Below are 20,590 nucleotides of genomic sequence, written 5' to 3'. Positions count from 1 at the left end.
TCAAGCCTGCGTTAGGGATCATTGCATTCTCTATTATAAGCAGACTACCCATTTATCACCAGCGTTTCAGACTTTTCTGCAGCGCCCAGGCACTTCTTTGTCACTGTAGATGTTTTTATGATGAGAGTCCTAAGAAGCAAGGATGTCCCACTGTCTTTACAGAAAGAAACTGCGGGGAAATTGCTTGGAGATGCCTTCTCCCCATTGCTCCAGGCATGAATGGTCACAGAAAGGCCATTACAGAGAACGGGCTTGAAGCACTGAGTCCTCTGCAGTCCCAGACTGGTGCTTTGGTCACAGCATGAAAGGGGGGATGTAAGGGCCAGTATCCACCTGAGATGACGCACAAACTGTATCTATGTACACGTAGCCAAGTTCAACCTACATGCTAACAGCAGGACCACAACTACAACAGGTAAAAAATGAAGAATGATTACTTGCGTAAAGGTTCTCACCCTTAAATCCTATTAATTAAGACTAAATTCTTCATGGCACAGACTTTATGGTTCGATTGTCAGTAAAATATCTGGTCTGGGTCAAAGCAAAACATAAGCAGGCTTCGGTTCCTTGAGTTCCATTATGAGATCAGAGTCCAAGGATTCACTGAAATGTATTGCATTTCAGAGTTTTGTGGATTTAAAGTCTGAGGAGACTCATGTATAACGGATGTCTTCCTGAGCATGCAGAGAGCCTGAAACAATAGATCTAAGAGACGCAGACTGCCCCATTCACTTTTCCTTCAAAATCTGCTGTTTCCTCAAGTAGGAACTTGGTCAGCCCACAAAAAAAAAATCCACATCATACAGCTAAAGACACCAGAAGGCCATGTAGGCGTGTGCCTTGGGCAGTCTTGCGTTATTCAATTAAATAGCAATTTAGCATCTTGCATTGCAGTGTCTTTTAGCTAAAGACGAGCAACTTCCCAAGCAGCAGGAAGGGCCCATCCTCGTCACTGCTTCCCTTGCTGTCCTAGACAGAAATTGCATTGACTTCAGAGCGCAGAGGCTCAGACTCCTGCTGTGTTGGTACACGATGCATTTCACAGAGCATGAGCTGTACCCTCCTCCTCACAGGTAAGCTTATAGAACAGCTTTGCTGCAAGTCTTGCTGCTTTTTTTTTTGCAGAACGGAAATACTCAAATGCTTGTTTTCCCCGTGGGAATCCTCTGGCAACCCAAAAGTGATTTCTAAGGACTACTGTTTTGCCTCCATGTAACCCCTTACTAGTAGACCCCCGCAGAAGCTCTGAAGCCTGGTGAGCCTTCTGCAGCTTCAGGCTCCATTTTCAACAGCTGCCTGTACTAATTCCTTCCCTGCAGGTTGTTGCTCTTGAAGCAGAGATGACAGAAATGAACTTGGAGCTGCACTTCAGTTGGGACTGATTCGCTGAAGCTGCTGGTGCAGATGGGTTTGCAATAGGCTGCCAAACTCTGGCCTGGAGCAGCTGCTACTTTGAATTAAAAACACTCTTTAATGACTTTAAGATGTCAAGGCCCAAAAGATCTTGCCGTTTATTAATAACCTGTATCAAGAATGACTATTTAAGTTGGAAATACAAATATCACAGCATCAACATCATTATTCCACTCCATTCAAAATGCTAATGAATAGTGCATTAGCTTAAATATAGTAATTATTTTTCTTCTCTGAGCCTAACTACAGTAACATACCTCTATCTAGTTAATATCTTCTCCATAGCTTGGTTTGGATGCTTAATTGCTTATTGGGAAAGCTACAAGATATTAGGTAGTACTGTGAAATGCGGCCTCGCAATACATGACAGAAAAGAAGTGTCAGGAAGAGAACGGCAGAGGTCTGCCCACCTGGACCCAGACCTAGCACCGCGCACCCTGTGGGTTACACACAGAACCACAACTGCCAACAGAAAACCATCTAGACATGTTTTTCCAAACAAAACCAGCCCCGACTGCACGCAGCGTTGAGAGCAAAGCAAGCAAACGTAACATATCTACATATCACATAACATATCTGCACTGAAACTTCAGATGTTAAGAAAGGAAGTAAGGTGGAGGATGAAATTCCCACAAATTTGACCAGAAAAGGCTGGTTCAATCTGTAATGCAACATGGGGAAGTCTGAGATGCTGGAAGTTTTCATTGTCAGTATAGCTGCTTTTTAACTCCTAGGGTCGCCTGGGCATCTTCACCAAAGCAAGCAGTATGGCAAGAGTCAAAAAGAACATCAAACGATCACCTTACTTAATTTGCCATCATTAGGAAGGGGAAGGTGGTGACGTGTAGTTATTTTTTTTGCTTTTCTTTCCTTCCCTTTCTAAGTTCATGATGTAATGAGTATGTTTAAGTAGTAACATAACCCCTGACTCTTAGCCTTGAAGTACACAAGCACTGAAACAAGATGCAGAGGACTCTGCAGTGCTTACGTTTTAATTCAGACTAAGTGGTATTGAAAATAATTTTGCGCTGGAGAAAAAGAGAGCATTTTAGAGCATGGCACTATTTTTTTTCAGAAACTGTTCCTTTGTTGACCTTACAAGAAGCTGAAGCAATGCTTTCCTTGAGCCCCTCTGTACAGAGTACATGATAACGATGAGAACTTTTTATTTAATACTGTACGAAATGTCTGACCCTTGAGGCATAATAACGTGCTTAAAATATACTTAACAGTACCCTCTGGCTAAAAAAAGTTTCCAACTCATACTTAAAAAAATATCCATTTAGATGCTTACTTTGACTATGTGCCCAGCATCAATGGCAAAAGCGCTTCTGTTTAGAAAGGATGGTTCAGCCAAAATTCAACTTGTTTTTCAGGAATAGGAAACCGAAGAGAAAAAAAATGTAATAAAAGCCATACCGAATAAATCATCATTCTCCTTTACACCGTAAGTGAATGTTCAAGTGTGCGCAAATCTTACTGTTTGAGCTAGTACTTGGTAGCACTTTCACAATGAAAAGTTGCCAGTGTTGCTGCCTAACCCTCATCACTGTCTGATGTTGTGGATGCAGGAAGACCACAGTGACGGTGACAAAGGCACAGCAGGAACAGGCTTTGCTACTATCTCCAGCAACCCTTCAAACAACTCCACACCACACTAGTCACCCACAAGTTTTGACCGTGGTCTGCCTGCTTTTCATTTCCACTCTAATGATTAAATATTAACATAATTTCACAGAGGCAATGGAATCACACCAAATTATAAGAGAAGAGACAATCAGGGAAAGCATCTATTTTATAATTATCTGCATCCATGAAACAGACAACTGAAGTGCTTTGGGGAAAAGCAGAGGAGAAACTGGTCTTTACTTACCTCTGCCAGACCGAAATAAGAAATATAAGATTTACGAAGGGCTGGATTAACAAAACAGAGCTGAGAACAGGGCTACCATCTCTTCCACCTGATGTTAACAGCTATTACTAGAACTCAGTGGCTGAGCCAGTGTTTCCACAGCCGTTCTTCAAGAGCACAAAAAGGGCAATCTCTCCCCCCGGCCATTTTTATGAAAAATATGCTGAAAACTCCCAACAGGCAAACCCGATTTTTTAGTAAACAGAATCGTAACCCTTAAGACAGATTTTCTGCATCTGGTTTTTAAGCTCACGAGTACAAATTTGCAGGTACAACCTTTAGATGACGGAACACAATCACCTCGCTACATGTGGCTGCACACAGCTACCAAGGGGCAGGTTTTTGATCCAGGCCTAACAAATGTACACACTGAACCGCAAATCAACCCAGGGCCAATGAAAAACAAATACACAGGGTGTGGGTACCTTCTGGATAACTGTTTAGAGAAATGGCCCCTCTCTCATCTGTCTTGACAAACACACTTCGCATGTACAACTGCAGGAACGAGGCAGGCAAGTCAGCTGTGAGATGTATGCCTCATTTGTTTGAAAAGCTGGCTTTGCACTTCGCTGTTTAGCCTGCAGTAATCAGAGGATATACTAATATCCTTGAAAAGTTAGGTTGGCTTCTCACAAAACAATGAGAACACGCTTATTTTTTTCCCCCTCTTCATACTCATTTCTGACTATTGATTTCTACTTGCCCTTTGTTTCTCTGATTCTTGGCCAGCTCAACTCGCAAAGTATTACCCCCGAGGCTCAAGCCTTTCAAAGAGGATACAGCACTCTCTGCGGTTGCTTTATCCTTGTAATCGAGAAAAGCCCTGTACTGTGCTCCTTGCCAATTCAGTCGTAAAGGAGTTGCACGGAATTCCCTCAAAGCACATTTCAGCTCACTCACTCTTACGCTGGGAGGTATGTTCCCCACATACACAGTAGTAATCATGCCAGATCCCCCTAATCTGGGACTTAAAGAATCACTTTCAACATAATGTTGTCCTACTTGAGCTGAGCCCATTGCAGCCTGCGGTCTTGTATTTTCAGCCATTGCCTTTTCATTCAACGCTGCTGGTGTGTTGGTATTTGCCAGGTCTGAATGTTCATCTTGGAGGGTAACATCCTTGCCGGTCTGCTTCTCTCTGTATCGAAGGCTCTTTAGGATGGGGATTTTTTCCAGCATCTCATAGCTGACCTAAAAAGGAGGAAGACAGATACAATTATGAGATTTCTCCCCTTCCAGAAAAAGGAGAAGACCATCAGGACCCATTTGTGCCATAAAAAGAGAGGAACCTTATTATATTGCTACCATTCAGAGTGCCAGAGCATTCAAAATATTACTAATTGCTGGCCTGACTCTGAAGCTGCTCCCTAAATACACACTGTAGGACAAAAATAAACATTAGTTACTCTTTAAGCAAGCAGCACAATGTAGATCCAGCAGGAAAATCAAAACCAAACTCAGAACTATTCAATTTTGACAATTATTTATCAGGGTGCTTTCAGATTCACATTCTTATTGTTATCCCTTAATATTTGCTTTGACCGAGGGCCTGTGCTCCTGCTCTGGCAGAATCTTACACACCGACAATTCACCAGACCATCAGGCACTTTCATTCTGCAGACCTCCTCGTGCTCTTTTCCCCCAACACAGGATATCCCGTAGGCTGGGTCATACAATGGGGAGGGACGATGGTGTTAAGTTTGCAGCTGGGGAGCGTGCCTTGTAGCGGGGCTCCTATGAGTGTGGGCCCAGCTGGAGGCACGTTCTCTGGTTGTGGCACATCACCACAGCCTCCCTCTTGTCATCTGACCTCCCACACCGCCCGCAGCTACTCATCAGATCCCACACCAGTCTGCTGGGTTGGATCACAGAACGGAAGAACGCCCGGACACTATACTTCAAAACTGTGAACCCTCTACCCCTCCCATCCATCCCCAGTTCACAAGCAGCTTTTCTGGAAGGGCTCTTCCTCTCAACAGCTGAACCCTATCCATCTCAGGCATGAGATGCCCCAGGCTGCACTCAGTGACTGGCAGGAAACACAGTGGTTCCCTAGCTAATGTGGTCTAGTTCTTGGCTTGCAGACTGCAGTTGGAAGGAGGAATAATTCGTACTTGGCTGCTGGACAAGCAGAACATCCATCAACACAAGATCCAATTCTTAAATTTAGGGAGCCTAGGGAAGCAATGCCTGAGCTAGCAGAGACCCAAGCTAGTAGCCCACACAGTGTAAGCAAGCCACTCTAGCAGGGTACTGCACCCGAGCTTACGAGCTACTACTTCTCAGCAGGCTGTGCTGGACTAGCACTAGCGTATCCTGGCTAGAATACGCCTGCGGATCTCCCGGCTCAGATCTCTCTCATCTCAGAGCTCCTGAATTCCTGGTTCTACAGTTACAGTCAGAGTGAGTCCGGATCTGGCCGCACCACACAAAGTCTAAAATTTACAGGTCTCTAGGGAGAGCTGCCCGGCTCTGTAGTGACTCAAGTAAAATCAAAGACAGGGTGAGGGCGATGTTAGGTTTAGGTAACAGGAAAGCCAGTCAACAGAAGTCTCTCAAACATTCCCAGGGCTCCTCTTCTGAGGAGCAAACAAGGACATTTTATTTCAGGCTGAAACTAAATAAAAATATGATTTACAAAAAGCCTGTCCTAGCTCTATCTTGTCAATAGAATATCAAACAGCAGAACAGGACTAACCAGTATGGGCAGAGGCCACCTCTATTCTGCCACACTCCAGACCCAGAGTCAAGGTGTTTGGGATCAGGCCCTTTAAACAAGCAAACTTCATGACTGAGAACAATTTCTGAACAAATCTGGCCTGATTTGGCAGCCGGTACAGAGAGGGAAGGACTTCCTCTGGGGCTCTGGGAGCCTCCGCACTCTGAAAGGTACATGCCATATTCAGATTTTGAAGAGTTATTGCTCTGTGGATTCTTGGAGTGATTTGTTTTTCTCAGCCAAGAATTCAGACTGCTGTGTTTGACAGCAAACTCCCCTTCCCTGGGCGATACAACATCAAATCAATGGCTGAAGCCATCTTACTTTGTTTTTACTGGCCAACAATTAGGAACATTTGTTGTCCTCTGTCAAATTTCTGTGTGAAATGTAAGCTCTATGCTAATTAAACCAAACAGGAAAAACATTTTTCTATTCTCATGCAACTAATCACTCCTGGGCCCAAAGCACAACCTCAACCTCTTACCAAGTGTACGTACAGTTCCTTTCACTCTGAAATTAAACTCCGTTCCCAAGGCACGGACTGGGTATTTTGTGAGAAAGATCAATGCTGACAAGGGCAAGCTCTCACCACTTTGTATATTAAGGGAATTAAAGAGATGGACACTGAGAGGATCATCTCAGGAACTCCCAGCCTTTCAAGGACAAACCAAGAAGAGGATTTAGATAATCCAGGAAACAGCACACTCTCTGAGACACTTCAACTGGCCAGGCTTCAACATGGCCTCTCCTCTCCCTAGAGTGATCCGTAGTTTTTGGCATCTGACTGCAGCTCTTCTAACTACTGTTTCAGGCTCCCTGCAAACTCAGGAAGATGTTGTTACAACTGCATACGTGTCTTCATAAGAGCTATGAACTGTTGTTTTCTATAAAAGACGAAGCTCTGATCAAACACCACCATGAAGTGAATCTATTATTACCTTAAATTCAGCCCTATGCGTATATAACATTCAGTAGCCTTTACAGTACCAAAGCAACAAAGGCAGTTGATTTGGCACTTAGATTTTTTTTTTTTTTTTTTTTTGTAATACAAAACATTCTGTAAAAAACCTACATTAGACAAGTTCTGACACCGTCAACTGTCAACTAACATCCTTCTGCCACAAAAGTGAGACAGAGGATTTACCTTAAGGGTTGTTTTCCCTGGGGTCTAGGAGAATCTTTCAGCTGTGTCAAAGCTTTCAAATCCTTCCCTATTTTTCCCCACTTTTCTGCCAAAGAAAGTCAGAAACTCGGTTTGGGATTTCTGAGTTTCAATGCATCAAACCAATTCACTACCTTTTTTGGGGTGCAGGGAGTGAGAGCCAAAAGGGCAAAGAGGGCAGTGGGTGGCAGAGGAGAGGAAAAAGCTTGCTCTGCTCTGTTGCAAAACAGCAAACAAAAGAACTCTGTGGTAGTACAATGTGTTGCTAATTACGATCATGCAAAAAGTTTCTTTTGTCTTGTGAGCTGTGGAGGATTGCAATGATTTATTTCCATGTGGAGAGAGGCCAAAGATATTCCTCCTCGCTTTCAAACAAGCTGCACGTTTCTTGGTCCTGTGCCGGCTGGTCACTCCTCCCAGCCTTGCCTACTGCTTTAGGCTAAGCCAGGATGCACAGGGCTTGGGTTCTACCCCAAGTCTGGTTCATCCAGTTATGTGGACCTGGGCAAACCCAGTGGAGGAAGCTTCTTCCCTTGCTTCCCCCATGCCTATAAAGTCAAGGCCAAACCATTTATTGATGTTTGTAAACTTTGTATTGAGTGTTGGGATTTAGCTAAATGATTGGCTTTGGCAGTGAAGCCAGCTGAAGAAGTTTCTTATTATCCCTCGACCACCAACTCCCAGGCCAGTTCCATACTTCAGCCCTCTGGGGTTGGCCAAGAGAAGTGCTTGTGGGTCTGCGCTGTAAACTCAGTAACTGAAGTGATTCAGGTTAAAAATAACTCCACCAAAGGCAATTAATCATTTAACAATCCTGCCTACTCCCTGCCATAGCTGGGAGAGCCTTGGGGAAAGAGGACAGCAGGGTAGATGAATTCTTCTGGCACACAATTACCGGGCTATGGGAAAGGAGCTGAGAAGGGAAATGTGGCCCCTTTCTGACAGAAACCTGAAGAAAACAGCCTTGGATGCTGACAGCCAATACAAATCTCCCAGCACTTAACCCCGAGCATCCACTCTTACAACACCTGGTTTGGTCCCAAAACAACGTACTGGCAGACGGACTTCTGCAACCTCTCTGCTGGAACATCGGGGCTCTCTTCAACCTCTGTTATTCCAGAACAGTGAACGTAGCCACTTTCAATATTTTGCTGGGGAAAATGAAAGATGTGTTTGTCCTCTGACAGAATGAGTAATGCTGACCCCTGATACAGCGCAGGCCAAGCCAAACACCGCTTTGATTTCCCTGGCAGCAGAGGCGGTGCAGTTGTGATGTACGGCAGATGAGGGAAGGACAGCTATAGATTGGAGAGCATGCTAGGTCTGCTATTTAATTCTGCTTCACACAGCTACCCATCTGCACACACCAACCGATACAAGAACATGTGGCTCGAGACAGAAACAGATGCTGCTGTTGCCATGCCCTGCCATGGAAGGCTAAGAACAAGACCAAACGATCTTCTTGTAGAGCAGATCCACCAGCCCTTCCAAGTACTGAGGCTGGTGGGCAGAAGGTGTTTGAATATTCATCTTTGCCCACCCTGAGGGGTCTCTGACCCTTGCTGACTCCTCATAAAGGCCTTCAGGACAGAGCCCACTTCTCATGTTGTGTCCTTCATCAGTTGCTTATGTCAAGGAGCACTGAACTCACAGGGGTTTAAAGCACAGACAAAGCCAAGGCAGCTAGGACGGGCCAGCACAGTTGAACATTTTATCGTTCATTTGCACAAAATGTCCAAATATGTGCACGCAACCCGAGGGCATATTTCTGGGAGCTGGCAGCCCGTGAAGGCTGCTAGTGTCCCTCAGGAGAAACTTATGCAACCCACATTTGGAATCTATCAGCAAAAACCGATTCCATGGACTGTGCAGCAAGGGTCAGATTTGCAAAGGTGTTGAGATGTTTAACCACGCATGGAAGCATGCCCTGCTCACGCTATCCCTCCAAACAACAAAATAAAACAAACCTTGGCTAAACTGAGGGCAGTTTTCTTCTGATAGCAACACTGTGTCCCTGCTGAAGGTTTTGCCAGCTACAATGTGTGAATTTTTTGAGCTCTAAACCAACATCATTTTACTTTCCAAATTTTCTATCGCAGACGCAAATCAAAAGCTGTTTGTTGTCAGATAGTTTCCATCTCTGCCACTGCGTACTAAACTCTTTCGATATTAGACCCAGGGATTTCCCCCCGTTCATTTCATTTTGGGAAAAATCTTTTCCTACTTCTATAAAATTCTCAGCAAAAGAATGATTAAAGAAACAGAAGGAAATGCTTGCTAGAATCTAGTGATTTTTCCTCCAACTATTCTCATTTCCCTCTTCATGACCCCAGATATTTTAATTGGTCTGTATAGTGTCAATTTAAAATAAGCACAGCACAAATAACTTCATAATTGTAACAAATATAATAGACAGCGTCACAGATAAAGATCACAGCTACCCATACAAAATACTAAATGAGAAAGTAAGTCGTTTCATTAATTTAGAGTTCCCAGAAACAATGGGTTAGATTTTCAAGGCAGATGAAGCCAAATAATTCTCCACTGCCATCCAAATAAAGTTTGCCAGAGTGCTCAGCTCTTAGCAGCTCTTGCTGTCCTCCAAAAGGACACACTGATTTCTCAAAACCCTGAACTCAGATGCAGAAAACCTACCCGTATACCCACTCCAGTACTGTCTTTGTATTTAGACATGTTTCTAGAGTGCCTAGCACTGACACTGATAATGCTTCTTCGGTATTAATAATATTGTGGCTCTTATACTTCCTCGGAAGTCTTTAAATCAGGATTTCTGTGACAAAAATCACAGCAAGTAATTCACACCTTCCTGTTTGGAAAAACAGAACTACCTCGACAGCAAGAAATAGCTCAGCTGGAAATTCTGCACTGAGAAGAACTGAAAGGAGGCAACTGAGGGCAAGTTATGCCAATTACCCCAAGAAGTAACAATTTACTCACAGAATAACACCTATTTACCCCATCCCCATATCTGCCACCCTATTTCCTTCCTACGTAGCGCATAACAAACAAAAACACTTCAGGAAAATGCACAGAAATTTAGCCTGGAGACATGCTTGCTACCTAAGTACCTTTTTACCTCTTTTGAGCTGAAAACAGTGTAAGTATTAATGGCTATTCTTCCTAACAGCTTCAGGAAAGCCCATCCTTTGCAACAATGCTTAGCTGTAATCCCATGTTTACAAACACCTTTAATTTAAACTCTTAAATCATTGTCTTGGCTTGATCCAGCCATGTTCCTGAAGGATGAACTTTTTGCAACGTATTTTACGCATCACACATCCTAACAATAAAGTTAAGCTACTTTCTGTTGACAGAACACCATATTTAGAAGTGGGCTATTTATTTACCCACTACTTCTTGGTTCATTTAGTTTTGCTCTGAGGAACAGGAATGCACCAGTAAAGCCAGGATTTGAAGGAGAAAAGGGTGTAGAGAAAAGGAGGAGGAAAGGATGTAGAAGCAGCCAGGAAAAGTCAAAGGACAAACACTTAAGTACCCCATATCAAATCCTGCGTTTTTAATACCCTGTCGATTAACTAGACCTCCCACCTCCAAGATTTTCTGTGCAAGAGTTGATCACACCGTTACCACCACAATCACAAACAAAATATATACAAGTTGTTCAGCTCCCCATGAAAAAATAATGCTAATTTCTTTCTTCTTCGTGCAGACAAAAAGCTTTGCTCCCAGAAAAACAGAAATGTAATGATTACCCCTGCTCTGGCCAGTATTCTCCAATATTCTAATATAATCAATATATGCTCTGAAGAACAGCCCAAAGCAGTTTTAGGTTTTAAATCAACGTTCAAATATTCAAATAAAGGCTCAGTCATGTAATGTGCTCCCTTGGCAGTGAAAGCTGCAGAAAATTCACTGAGAGCTGTACTTTTCAGAAAACACCACTAATGTAGAGATTACTATAAAAAAAAAAAGTTCTCCTGTCTCATGCAAACTGGCTAAACTCAGTGTGGTGCAAGCTTTACATATGACCCTATGAAGCACCTCTTCAAGCTTTAGACACAAGCACAAGGCAGCAGTGGCAAATATTTCATTAGTTTATGAGGTGTGTATTGTAACACTGATTTTAGTTTTTTTCTCTAAAGTGCGAAGAAATGCAAAAATAACATCAAATTCGATGCATTGCTTGGGACTGACTGACACTTCATGAGTGCTAAAAGTTGCACAAAAGTTTAATGGCCCCCACAAGAGACTGTGTTCCCCAGACCTTCGAAATATGTCGCTGCTAAAGGGAATCAGACAGAAAAAAAAGAAAAAAAAGCATTAGCAAATGTCACTGAGATTGAAGTCTGACACTAAGACAGACAGACTGTGATCAAAACTATGTTGGCAAGATGGATGGAGCAGAAGGGGTAGGCCTTCAAAACAATTACATTCAATAATATCCTAAAAAAAAGTGATTCAAAAATAATTCAATGGAAAAAATGCACTAGTACAGACAGAGCTTTTATTTATTTATTTATAACCTCAAATCCTCAACCACAGGCAGGGTAAAATACTCTCCCACCACAGGAATAAAAATAGTACTGGCTAGAATTGTTTGTTGTAGATACATTACCTTAATAAATTTAACTCTTTTTGCTGGTTGGCAAATGCTTAACAAACAACTCTTGATTTCCCTAGAAGTATTCACTAATAATTCCTCAGTGGTTTCTGCAAGACATGGTACGCTATTCCTCATTTCAGTGTTCCTACTGTGACTCAATCATGTGGGATTGCGTCTGCTCCCTAATGGAATGATTTTAGGAATGAGAACCTAATGACAAAGTTTTCCCAGCATGAACTTCCAGTAAAACAATTCACTAAATGCTTTTATGAAACCATTTGTGAAGCTGCTAAAGTTTCTGACAATAGGAGGAGGAGGTCAAGCCCATTAAACAGTATTTATCAAAAAATAACTATTTGTGATTTAAAGCAATATAAAGTCACGATTCCTCCACCTGAAAATGAGCTCCAGCCACAAATTCATCTATCTTTTGAAAGTGAATCCCATACATCCATTATGTAAGCAGCAATGTATCAGCCACTAGGTCACGCTTTCCTGTCACAACCAGAGCAGCACATATTCTGCCCTTTCCGTGTGGCTTAATATCATAAAGTTTCCTCTACGGTACTGCCTCCAGAAAATGAACAGAGCCAATTTCAATGAGCACTGAAGAATAAAACACATAGAGAAGCCCCTCAGTTTACATAAACTTATACTGCAAACGACTACAAGAAATGATGTCTGTCTTAAAAATCCACGAACAATATTGCCAGTGAGTCTCACCCTATAATCCATTTGATACAGCAGCCTCAGCTTCAACAATATATTTCTCCTCCTCAACGTAACACCAGCGTTCAACAATGCTGAACACATATGCTGTTGTTTTGCTTCATCTGACAAACACATTTCTCCTTTTCCAAGTATTTCTAACACAACAAACGTGTTTATATGTAAAAATGGAGGACTTATCAACAGAATGTCATTACCAGTAAGCCACTGTTAGCAGAGGTAACTTGCCTTATGCCATATTATTCCCTGCGGTTTTGGTCGTTTGCAATTTGTCTTGACAGTCCTTGTTGGAGTGAGTATGTAATCCACAGTTAAATCATGATCATCAAGAAGCTCTTCTGCTATGTCAACCACCTACATGGAACAAGAGATTTGGTAAATAGTTAAAAACAAATCCACTAATAATTGCGCGCTGTTCCTGATGCCTCGCAACATATGAAAATCTGCCAATGAGAGTGGAAACAAAGTAAAGATGCTACACCAACATCATTCCAAGTCTCTTCTTGAGACATACCACTCAGTAGCACACAGTTCTGACTCGTCACTTGAGAGTGGATGTTTTAACTTACCTGACAGTCATGCACAATAGTAATTACAGGTGTATCCTCCTGCACTGCACCCATTGACACCATCATTGCATATTCCATGTCTGCATAACCTTCCCCTTTTCCAATTCTCCAGCCTAAAACATGCAAAAGCAAACGGTGATAGAGAACATGGGAACAGCAGAGTGGAAAGGATGGTAGCTGTCAAAAGCACGCTATTAAACTAAGCAGTCTGCAATGGATAAACCACGCACAGAGTTGCAACTTGTGAAAAATTCAAATCAGCGTCTCTCTCAGAACGCAACTTTCCTTGTAAACAGCACTGAAATTAAAACAAAATATTAGTTTCAATGAACATCTAAAGGATCCCATGAGCCTCCCATTCAGAATAAACCAAATTTATTCCAATTCAGTTAACACAGAAGCCTATTTACCTATTGTAATTAGAACCCACTCTTCATGTCAAACATAGGTTAACTTTGTGTGGGTAGAGGAGTCTGGGGCACACACAGAGAGCATGTTATTTTTAGGCAATGGATAAAGTCAGTGGAAAATTTTTCACCACCAGCAGGTCTTCAAAATACTAGAAAATGAAAAATCTGATCCCCAAATAGGTACTGAATCAGCACCTGTAATGTGTCCTTCCACACACCCTGGAGAGCAGAGCAGATCCTCTGAACAGGTAGCCCTCTGATTCTTTTAAAAGACAAAAAAAATAATAAAAATTTGCTTGCCTGAATAGTTCTACTGAAGGCCAAAACACCGGCCTGAATGCTCTAAACCACACCGCTGTCTGCACACGGTGCCTGGCAGCACTGCTGTAAAGCAGGCATTGATTCTTCCTGGTTGGATCGGGATCAGTGACTTGTCACACAGAAGAGACAGAATTCAAGACCGTAATTCAATCCCAAAGATATGTTTGGGTCTGCCAAAAGGAACACATCGTGTAGCCTACTGACATTGTGCACTGTGATTTAAAGCTTACAAGGCTTTATCTTACCTTTTTCAGAGACAGCCACTGATCCTACAACAACCAAGTCCACTCGTGCTTTCCCATCAAGACCTACAGGCACACTGTATTCTTTTACACCCTGCAAGAAAAACATAATTTTCAGCTCACAGAGCGCAGAGTCTTCAAATCAGTGAGGCAGAACTCCAGAATATTTTGATAAATCCAAGTAACTCCCCACATTTCAAAGTGTTTCTTCCATGTATAGCCAAGCTGTACATGTCTGGAAAGTTATCCTCTAGGGAATCCTAGAATACATTCCCTACTACAGTGACAAGAATTTTGGCACACTTCAAGGAGAGCTAAGGGAGGTGGGCACTTTTCTAAGCAAGGTTACTTATTTAGGATCAAAAACTCGTGTTTTGAAACCCTTTATTGGACATCTATTTCTAAAAATGAAGGCAAATGACACTTCTTACCCTACTACTACTACTAACTCAAAGTCATAATATGTAAATTCATGCCCATGAGGAATATCAGAGCACTACAAATTCTTAAATTAATTCTCATGAGGTTAATTTAGACGCAGAGAGCTACAGCATAAAGATGTTAAGCTGCTTGTCTGAAGTCACACAAAATGCTTCACTGAAGCACAACCAGGTACACAAGCTGGACCACTCTCCATTTCACACTGCATCTATTGCACTGCCTGTTTCTCCACACCTGTATCTTTAAAAGCGCCTTTCAAAGCTGCCTACGTGCTCCCTGAGACTACATTCCTTAACGCTTTGCTGTGTGACCATCATTCAGGATGTGCCACTGCCAAGCTAAGTTACCTTTACCAAAACCTGCTATCTAAGATACCAACAAATAGAAAAACACACTGTGCACGACAAGTGAAAAGAAAAACCTTACATAGCCTCGACATCCTTTTTTTCTTCCCCTCTCTCCCCCCTCTTTCTCTGTGCCAAAGTAATCTTCACAATAAAAAGCCAAACATTTTCTGTGTAGAGCACAAACCCCAAAAGATCAGTAATTTGTGGCTGACTATCAGTAATAATGCTCATTATCCACTTCACAGCAGTGTGGTAAGAATTGTTTGCACACTGCTTTGTAAATATAAACTGCTATTAATGAGTATTTATTCATTAGTATGCCTGGTTGGGAGAAAAAACCAGACACATGGTGGTAAGATCACAAATCAGATATGAGGCCTTTCAAGAGAAAGGTCTCTTCCAAAAGTGCTCTTCAACCCTGAAAAACCTAATTAGTTAATGACTTTAATAGAAATTCCAACAAAGTCGCTACTAATTACCATCCATTTACAACCCTCAGTTGTATACAGGATTACTGTAGAACTTATTGCCTGTAGCAGGAGATAAAAAAAGAAATAAAGCCTATATAGCTGTCCTATTCATTTTGCACCAGTCGTGTTTTCATATCAAATAAAGGCACGGCTAGAATAACGCAGGTTTCTTTGCCACATGACTTTAGCTGTACAGTATGATACTTTAACACCAGAGGGCAGCAACATACCACATTTCAAAAGAAAACTGCTAACGCATTTTTGTACTTCCGCTGATGCAAATGACAGAATCAATGTTTCTTTAGACTTAGGATTCTGAAAGAACTGATCTTTTCTATTTAGTAACACCTAAAATTTGAGCATATTATGCAAAAACTGTAAACACCGAAATATTCCTTATAGGCTTCACTAGCTCAAAACTGCAGAAGAATACAGGAGTACTATTTATTAGAAACCTAAAGACCTAAGTCACCTATGAAAGTTGCTCACAATGTTCCAAAAAGCATTCACAAAATATTGATACCATTCTGCTACCAAAATATAGCGAAAAGACTAAATTTCCCCACGATTTCAGTACCAAAAAAAAAAAAAAATTAATGGTGGATGTGTACACAAACTCAAGAATAACATACTAGCAGAACAGTATTTCAGGTAGCATCTGATTTTCCAACCTCTAGCTGGACTATCATAACACAACATTCTACAAGTTAATTCAGACCTCCCCCATTTTTCATTCCTACTTGAGACGTAGCACATATTCGCAGGATCTCCTTAGTTGCACCTGAAGGTGGAACAATCTTATTGAACAGCCCGGTTCTCAGACGTGGTGTGGGAACCAACAAAGTCTTCCTTGCCTGTGTAACAAAAGAAGTTATCACATTAAAAGGAGGTGGGCTGCTAAAGAAATATTTTTACTGTCCCGTAAGTCTCCATGTGGTCAAACATCTTATTTGTTACGGAGCAGTTAGCATTGTTGATCGTGTAATGCTTGTAGATGAATCCCCTCCAGTACAGCAAAATTCCAGCCAAGATTTTATTTAAGAAATAGATGGCAAGACACACCTATTGATCTAAAGTGCATGTCCACAAATGAGCTACACACATAAGCTACTGAACATGCATAGGTCTGAGGTAAGCCTGTCACACATTCATCTTGAGATAAATGTAAGGCAATTCGAGGCAAGGTTACCTTACGCATTTTGGGGAATAAGAATACAATGACAGTGAAACAGCTATTGCTCTGCAGAAACATAGTAATTTCCCCAAACACTACCCGCGCCTTCACCATTTGCCAAAAAGGCAAAGACATCCTTACACAAGCAACCTCATGAGGCTTAGGACTGGTAAAGCTCCCATGGGAGAAACAGCAGGCGTTGGCCATGAGATGCCAGCAAGTGCTGCACTCTGTCCCACTCTCCTGCTCAGGGGTGCCAAGGTGCCGTTACCTGCAGCGCAGCCAGCCGAACACCTTCTAACGGTTTGTCAGGATCCACTTTAATCTCACGTGCTCTGTTGAACACATCCAGCTCTTTAATAGAGCAGCAAGCCTGGTGAGACCCCTGCGTGAAAAAAGGCATCGAGAGAGAGAGAGAATACATTCACTTACTTCCAGCGTTAGAAAGCGAGCGTTCTTCTGGGGAGCATCGGGATTTATTTTTACAGTATTGGCAGCTTTGAACTCCTTTAAACCCAGAAGCCTTGTCGCAGCATGGGAGGCACCCTGTTTTCATAAGATATCAGTGTATCACCAAGGAGTCACAGCAGAGATGGGAAATTTACAATCTTTCCTCCCATAGAGGCTGATTTCCCCAAATTTTAAGTGAGGGACATATTGCTAATTTTGAGATTTCTCTATGGGAAACTCTCACATACCAACAGATGTTGAACAATTGATTAATATCTTGCAGGCCTCAGAAAAAAAGGGGATGCAAGCACACTCACTTTGCCTAACTTCACCCTCATTCACACCTAACTGAAAGCTGGAGACCAGTTTCCCTCTTTGGATTCCTTTAAACACAAGCCATAGTCAGAGACTCTTTTAGATGAAGACTTTCTGGGCAAGGCACTCTCTTTACAGAGACCATACTGAACTCAGAAGATTCACTTCTTAACTGCATAAGGTGCTCAGGTTTACCAGAGCACACGCTCCATTTGTAATTTAAGCTGATATCCCCTTGCTTAAGGGTATGATAAAGCCTCAGGCTTCCTCCACCCACTTCAGCACCTTTTGTACCTCAGCTCCAAACTACAGCAGAATGTTTCTGCCAGTCCCTTGAGGAAAAGCAGAGCCCACCTCCTAACGCTGCTCATGGGCTAAAACATCCCCACAATGCTATTTTGGTCATCACCTCTTCCACGTATGGCAGATACATGGCTGCACACCTTGAGCTTGGATTAAAACAGGCAGATAGTAAAGTGGTGGCCTGAGTAACTGAATACTCGAAAGTCCTCTTATTTCTTCCTCCCACCCATCGAACTAGGGACACAATGAAGCCAGAGCAGGAGGAAGGGTTCTCCCATCACTGCCCAGCAACACTTTGCCAGCAATAACTTGGCCACCATTCCCATTTCAGCAGCACACTGTATGTTCCTAGGCTAAGTCCCACAACATGGACGACCTCAGCCTTCCACCCCACTGGACGTGATGAAGATCCCGGGGAGTGAAATCTAGTTCCAAATGCCTCAGTTTGCCAAGGCATAATTATATTTGTCTCATTCACAAGGTGCTTTTGTATCCACTGATGAAAATGCAGCACACACCTGCCATGTCTTGTCAGATAGAGATCATAGAATGATTTGGGCTGAAAGGGACCTTAAAGATCAAATAGCTCCAACCCCCCTGCCATGGACAGGGACACCTCCCACCAGACCAGGTTGCTCCAAGCCCTGTCCAGCCTGGCCTTGAACACTTCCAGGGACTGGGCATCCACAACTTCTCTGGGCAATCTGTGCTAGCGTCTCACCACCCTCATAGTGAAAACTTTCTTCCTGAATACCTGCATTTCTTTATTTGCTGTAAATTATATACGCGTGCTGTTCGTGTCGCGGTGTTTTTCAGAGCTCTGCCACCCTCTACCGTCGCTCACCAACCGCACGGCCCGCAGGGACGCGCGGTTCGCAACGGTTTGCGGGCTGCAGCGACAGTCGGGGCGTAGGCAGGGGGTCAGGGGGGACCCCACCGGCCTGGGCTCCGGTGGGAGCTTCCCGTGGGAAGCGGAATGCAGCGGCCTAGACCCGCAGACCGGGTGGCCGTACCTGAAAATTGGGGATGCGGCGGTGCACCGGCCGCGGGAAGGCGGCCAGGCCGCTGGTCTCCAGGTAGTCCCACACCTTCTCCCGCACGTCCTGCTTGGAGGCACCTGGAGGAGGAGGGCAGAGCTGAAGGGGCGGCCGCCTCACGGGGGAGCGCTGCGACCGCCGCCGGCCCCGCCACCCCCCTCCCTCCCTCCCTCAGGCCAACAGCCGCGCCCGTGCCCCCCCGCCTCCACGCGCCGTGACGTAGCCGCGCCGCTCACCCGCGCGCAGCCGCACGCCCCCATCCATGGCGGCGCCGCCGGCGCGGAGAGAGGGGGGCGGAGTCTCCTCTTAGCCTCGCCCCGCCCTCCCGCACGCGCCCACGGCGGCGCGGAGGGGCCAAAAAGACCTCGAAGGCGAAATGGACGAGCTGGGCTGGGGATGGTGGCTGTGGGCCCGGCCCGGGAAAGGCTGCTCTTGGCTCGCCCACCCCTGGGCGAGGAGACCCCTCCCAGGGAGGGGAAGGCCGTGCTCCTGCTGGGGCACCCCCTTGTGCGGGGTAAAGGCCGTGAGGGAACCTGGGCCTAATGGCGAGGCCTTACCTGAGGGAGTCGGGCCTGGCGGCAGAGGGGCGTGAGGGGTCGCCCACCCCAAAATCTGTGGCAGCAGCACCATTCCTTCCGAATTTAAACACGGGAAAGGACATCCCATGTCATTAATGTGTGAGTGCCCCCTGATGTTACAGAAATACCACGGTCTTTTGATCACGTATTAAAGCTGGGGGGGGGGGGGGGGAAACCCCACTTTTGATAAAAAAACCTCCCAAATCAATAATTTTTTCCATTTAAAATTGGCTGGTCATGAATACCCAACCTTTACGTGGGTATTCCAGGTCTGCCAGTTCTCAGAAAGTACACTTCTTGCTTGCATTTCACAGAATAGTAAATTGCTTGCATGATTTATTATTTATAGAATTAACGTAGTTGACAATTACCCCAAGAAGAGGGAGGACGTTGAGAATCCCGACATTCCTGAGCGGAGTGGGATGGAAGGGTCATGGGAACAATGAGACGGAGGTTTATTTTAAAGTGCGTCGGGGAAGGGGGGGGGGGGCGCGGAATGGCTTTTGAATCTGGTTTCTAATCTGCTTGGCTTGGATGCTACCGATACACATCCACCGTCAGAGCCGACTGTTGCGCTGCCAACCAAAAAGCGGAACAAATTCGGATGCTCTTCTCTGAATAGTTACAGATGTAGCCGGGCAGATGCAAACGCCTTTTCTCTCTGTGGCTGCTGTTGATTGCCGAACTGTTTTTTTCACAGTGCGAATGAAAGGCCGGGACTCTGCTGGGTTCAGGAGTCTTTCCCCCTCCAACTATGTGTGTTTTTCAAACTCGGTTTAATGTCAACGTATTGGGCTGAATGCTGCGGAGCAGCTGCGGTGAGCCTGGGGCTTCACCTTTCCAACGAAATCCCTCGTAAGCATTCAAAGAAAGTACTTAAAGCCCTGGTTCTGCAATGGGGTGCATTTAGGAAGAGCCTTTTCACTACCTCGGAGTGCTGCTGGAGCCAGTGGGAATCCGTCCAGGCATAATAGACCACCCATGTGGAGCTGGGCCTAAATGTTTGAAGCTCATTCCTCCACTTCCTACTCACGGAAAACTCCCAGCGACTTTGATATCTCTGCGGGGAGTTCAGGATCGGGCCTTTGGTGAGCAATTTACAACCTCTCTGTAATTCAGCATTGCGATTTGTGCTCCCGGGCTGCGAGTGCTGACGCTGTCTGTCTGTCCGTTGTCACCCCAAATCGCCACGCTGCAGCTCGTGGGGCTTGTTTCCACTCCAACACACTCTGCTCCTCCTCTCCTTTGAGGAAGGGAAAGTGAGTGAGGTAGCAACAGTGATGTTAATTGATACGTTAACAATCAAGGGAGGCTGAGATCCTACCAGACCACCTACATCTCCCTTCAACCTCCATGAAAGACGCCCAGTAAAGCTGTTCCTTACGTGGATTTGTCTTCCAAAAAAGAGCCTGA

General features: G+C 44.2%; 1 protein-coding gene across 3 annotated transcripts; it reads right to left on the bottom strand.

The window, feature by feature from the left end:
• Positions 1–1,487: 1,487 nt before the first annotated feature.
• Positions 1,488–18,899, bottom strand: MTHFSD (methenyltetrahydrofolate synthetase domain containing). Of its 3 annotated transcripts, none has more exons than XM_054200787.1 (8): positions 18,836–18,899; positions 18,576–18,679; positions 16,927–17,040; positions 16,061–16,174; positions 14,066–14,156; positions 13,090–13,202; positions 12,749–12,874; positions 1,488–4,516 (listed from the first exon to the last, which is right to left on the bottom strand). In XM_054200787.1, exons 1-8 carry the CDS (start codon positions 18,861–18,863, stop codon positions 4,001–4,003), a joined length of 1,206 nt encoding a protein of 401 aa, XP_054056762.1. In that variant the 5' UTR covers positions 18,864–18,899; the 3' UTR covers positions 1,488–4,000. The 3 variants fall into 3 exon arrangements, with proteins under 3 accessions (XP_054056762.1, XP_054056761.1, XP_054056763.1); XM_054200786.1 differs by lacking the exon at positions 16,927–17,040 and adding an exon at positions 16,766–16,879; XM_054200788.1 differs by lacking the exons at positions 16,927–17,040; positions 18,576–18,679 and adding an exon at positions 16,766–16,879 and having other exon boundaries at positions 18,836–18,897.
• Between the last annotated feature and the right edge of the window lie 1,691 nt (positions 18,900–20,590).

The sequence above is a fragment of the Rissa tridactyla genome, chromosome 4 (genome assembly GCF_028500815.1).
Source record: "Rissa tridactyla isolate bRisTri1 chromosome 4, bRisTri1.patW.cur.20221130, whole genome shotgun sequence".
NCBI lineage: Eukaryota > Metazoa > Chordata > Aves > Charadriiformes > Laridae > Rissa > Rissa tridactyla.
This window is presented reverse-complemented; position numbering and strand designations above follow the sequence as displayed.

Excerpts from the sequence above, each read along its gene's own strand:
- MTHFSD (XM_054200787.1), bottom strand. The coding sequence starts at position 18,863 with ATGGATGGGGGCGTGCGGCTGCGCGCGG. Across the intron at positions 18,680-18,835 it reads GGGCGTGCGGCTGCGCGCGG|GTGCCTCCAAGCAGGACGTG; the intron begins GTGAGCGGCGCG and ends CTCCTCCTCCAG. Across the intron at positions 12,875-13,089 it reads CTATTGTGCATGACTGTCAG|GTGGTTGACATAGCAGAAGA; the intron begins GTAAGTTAAAAC and ends TGTTCCATGTAG.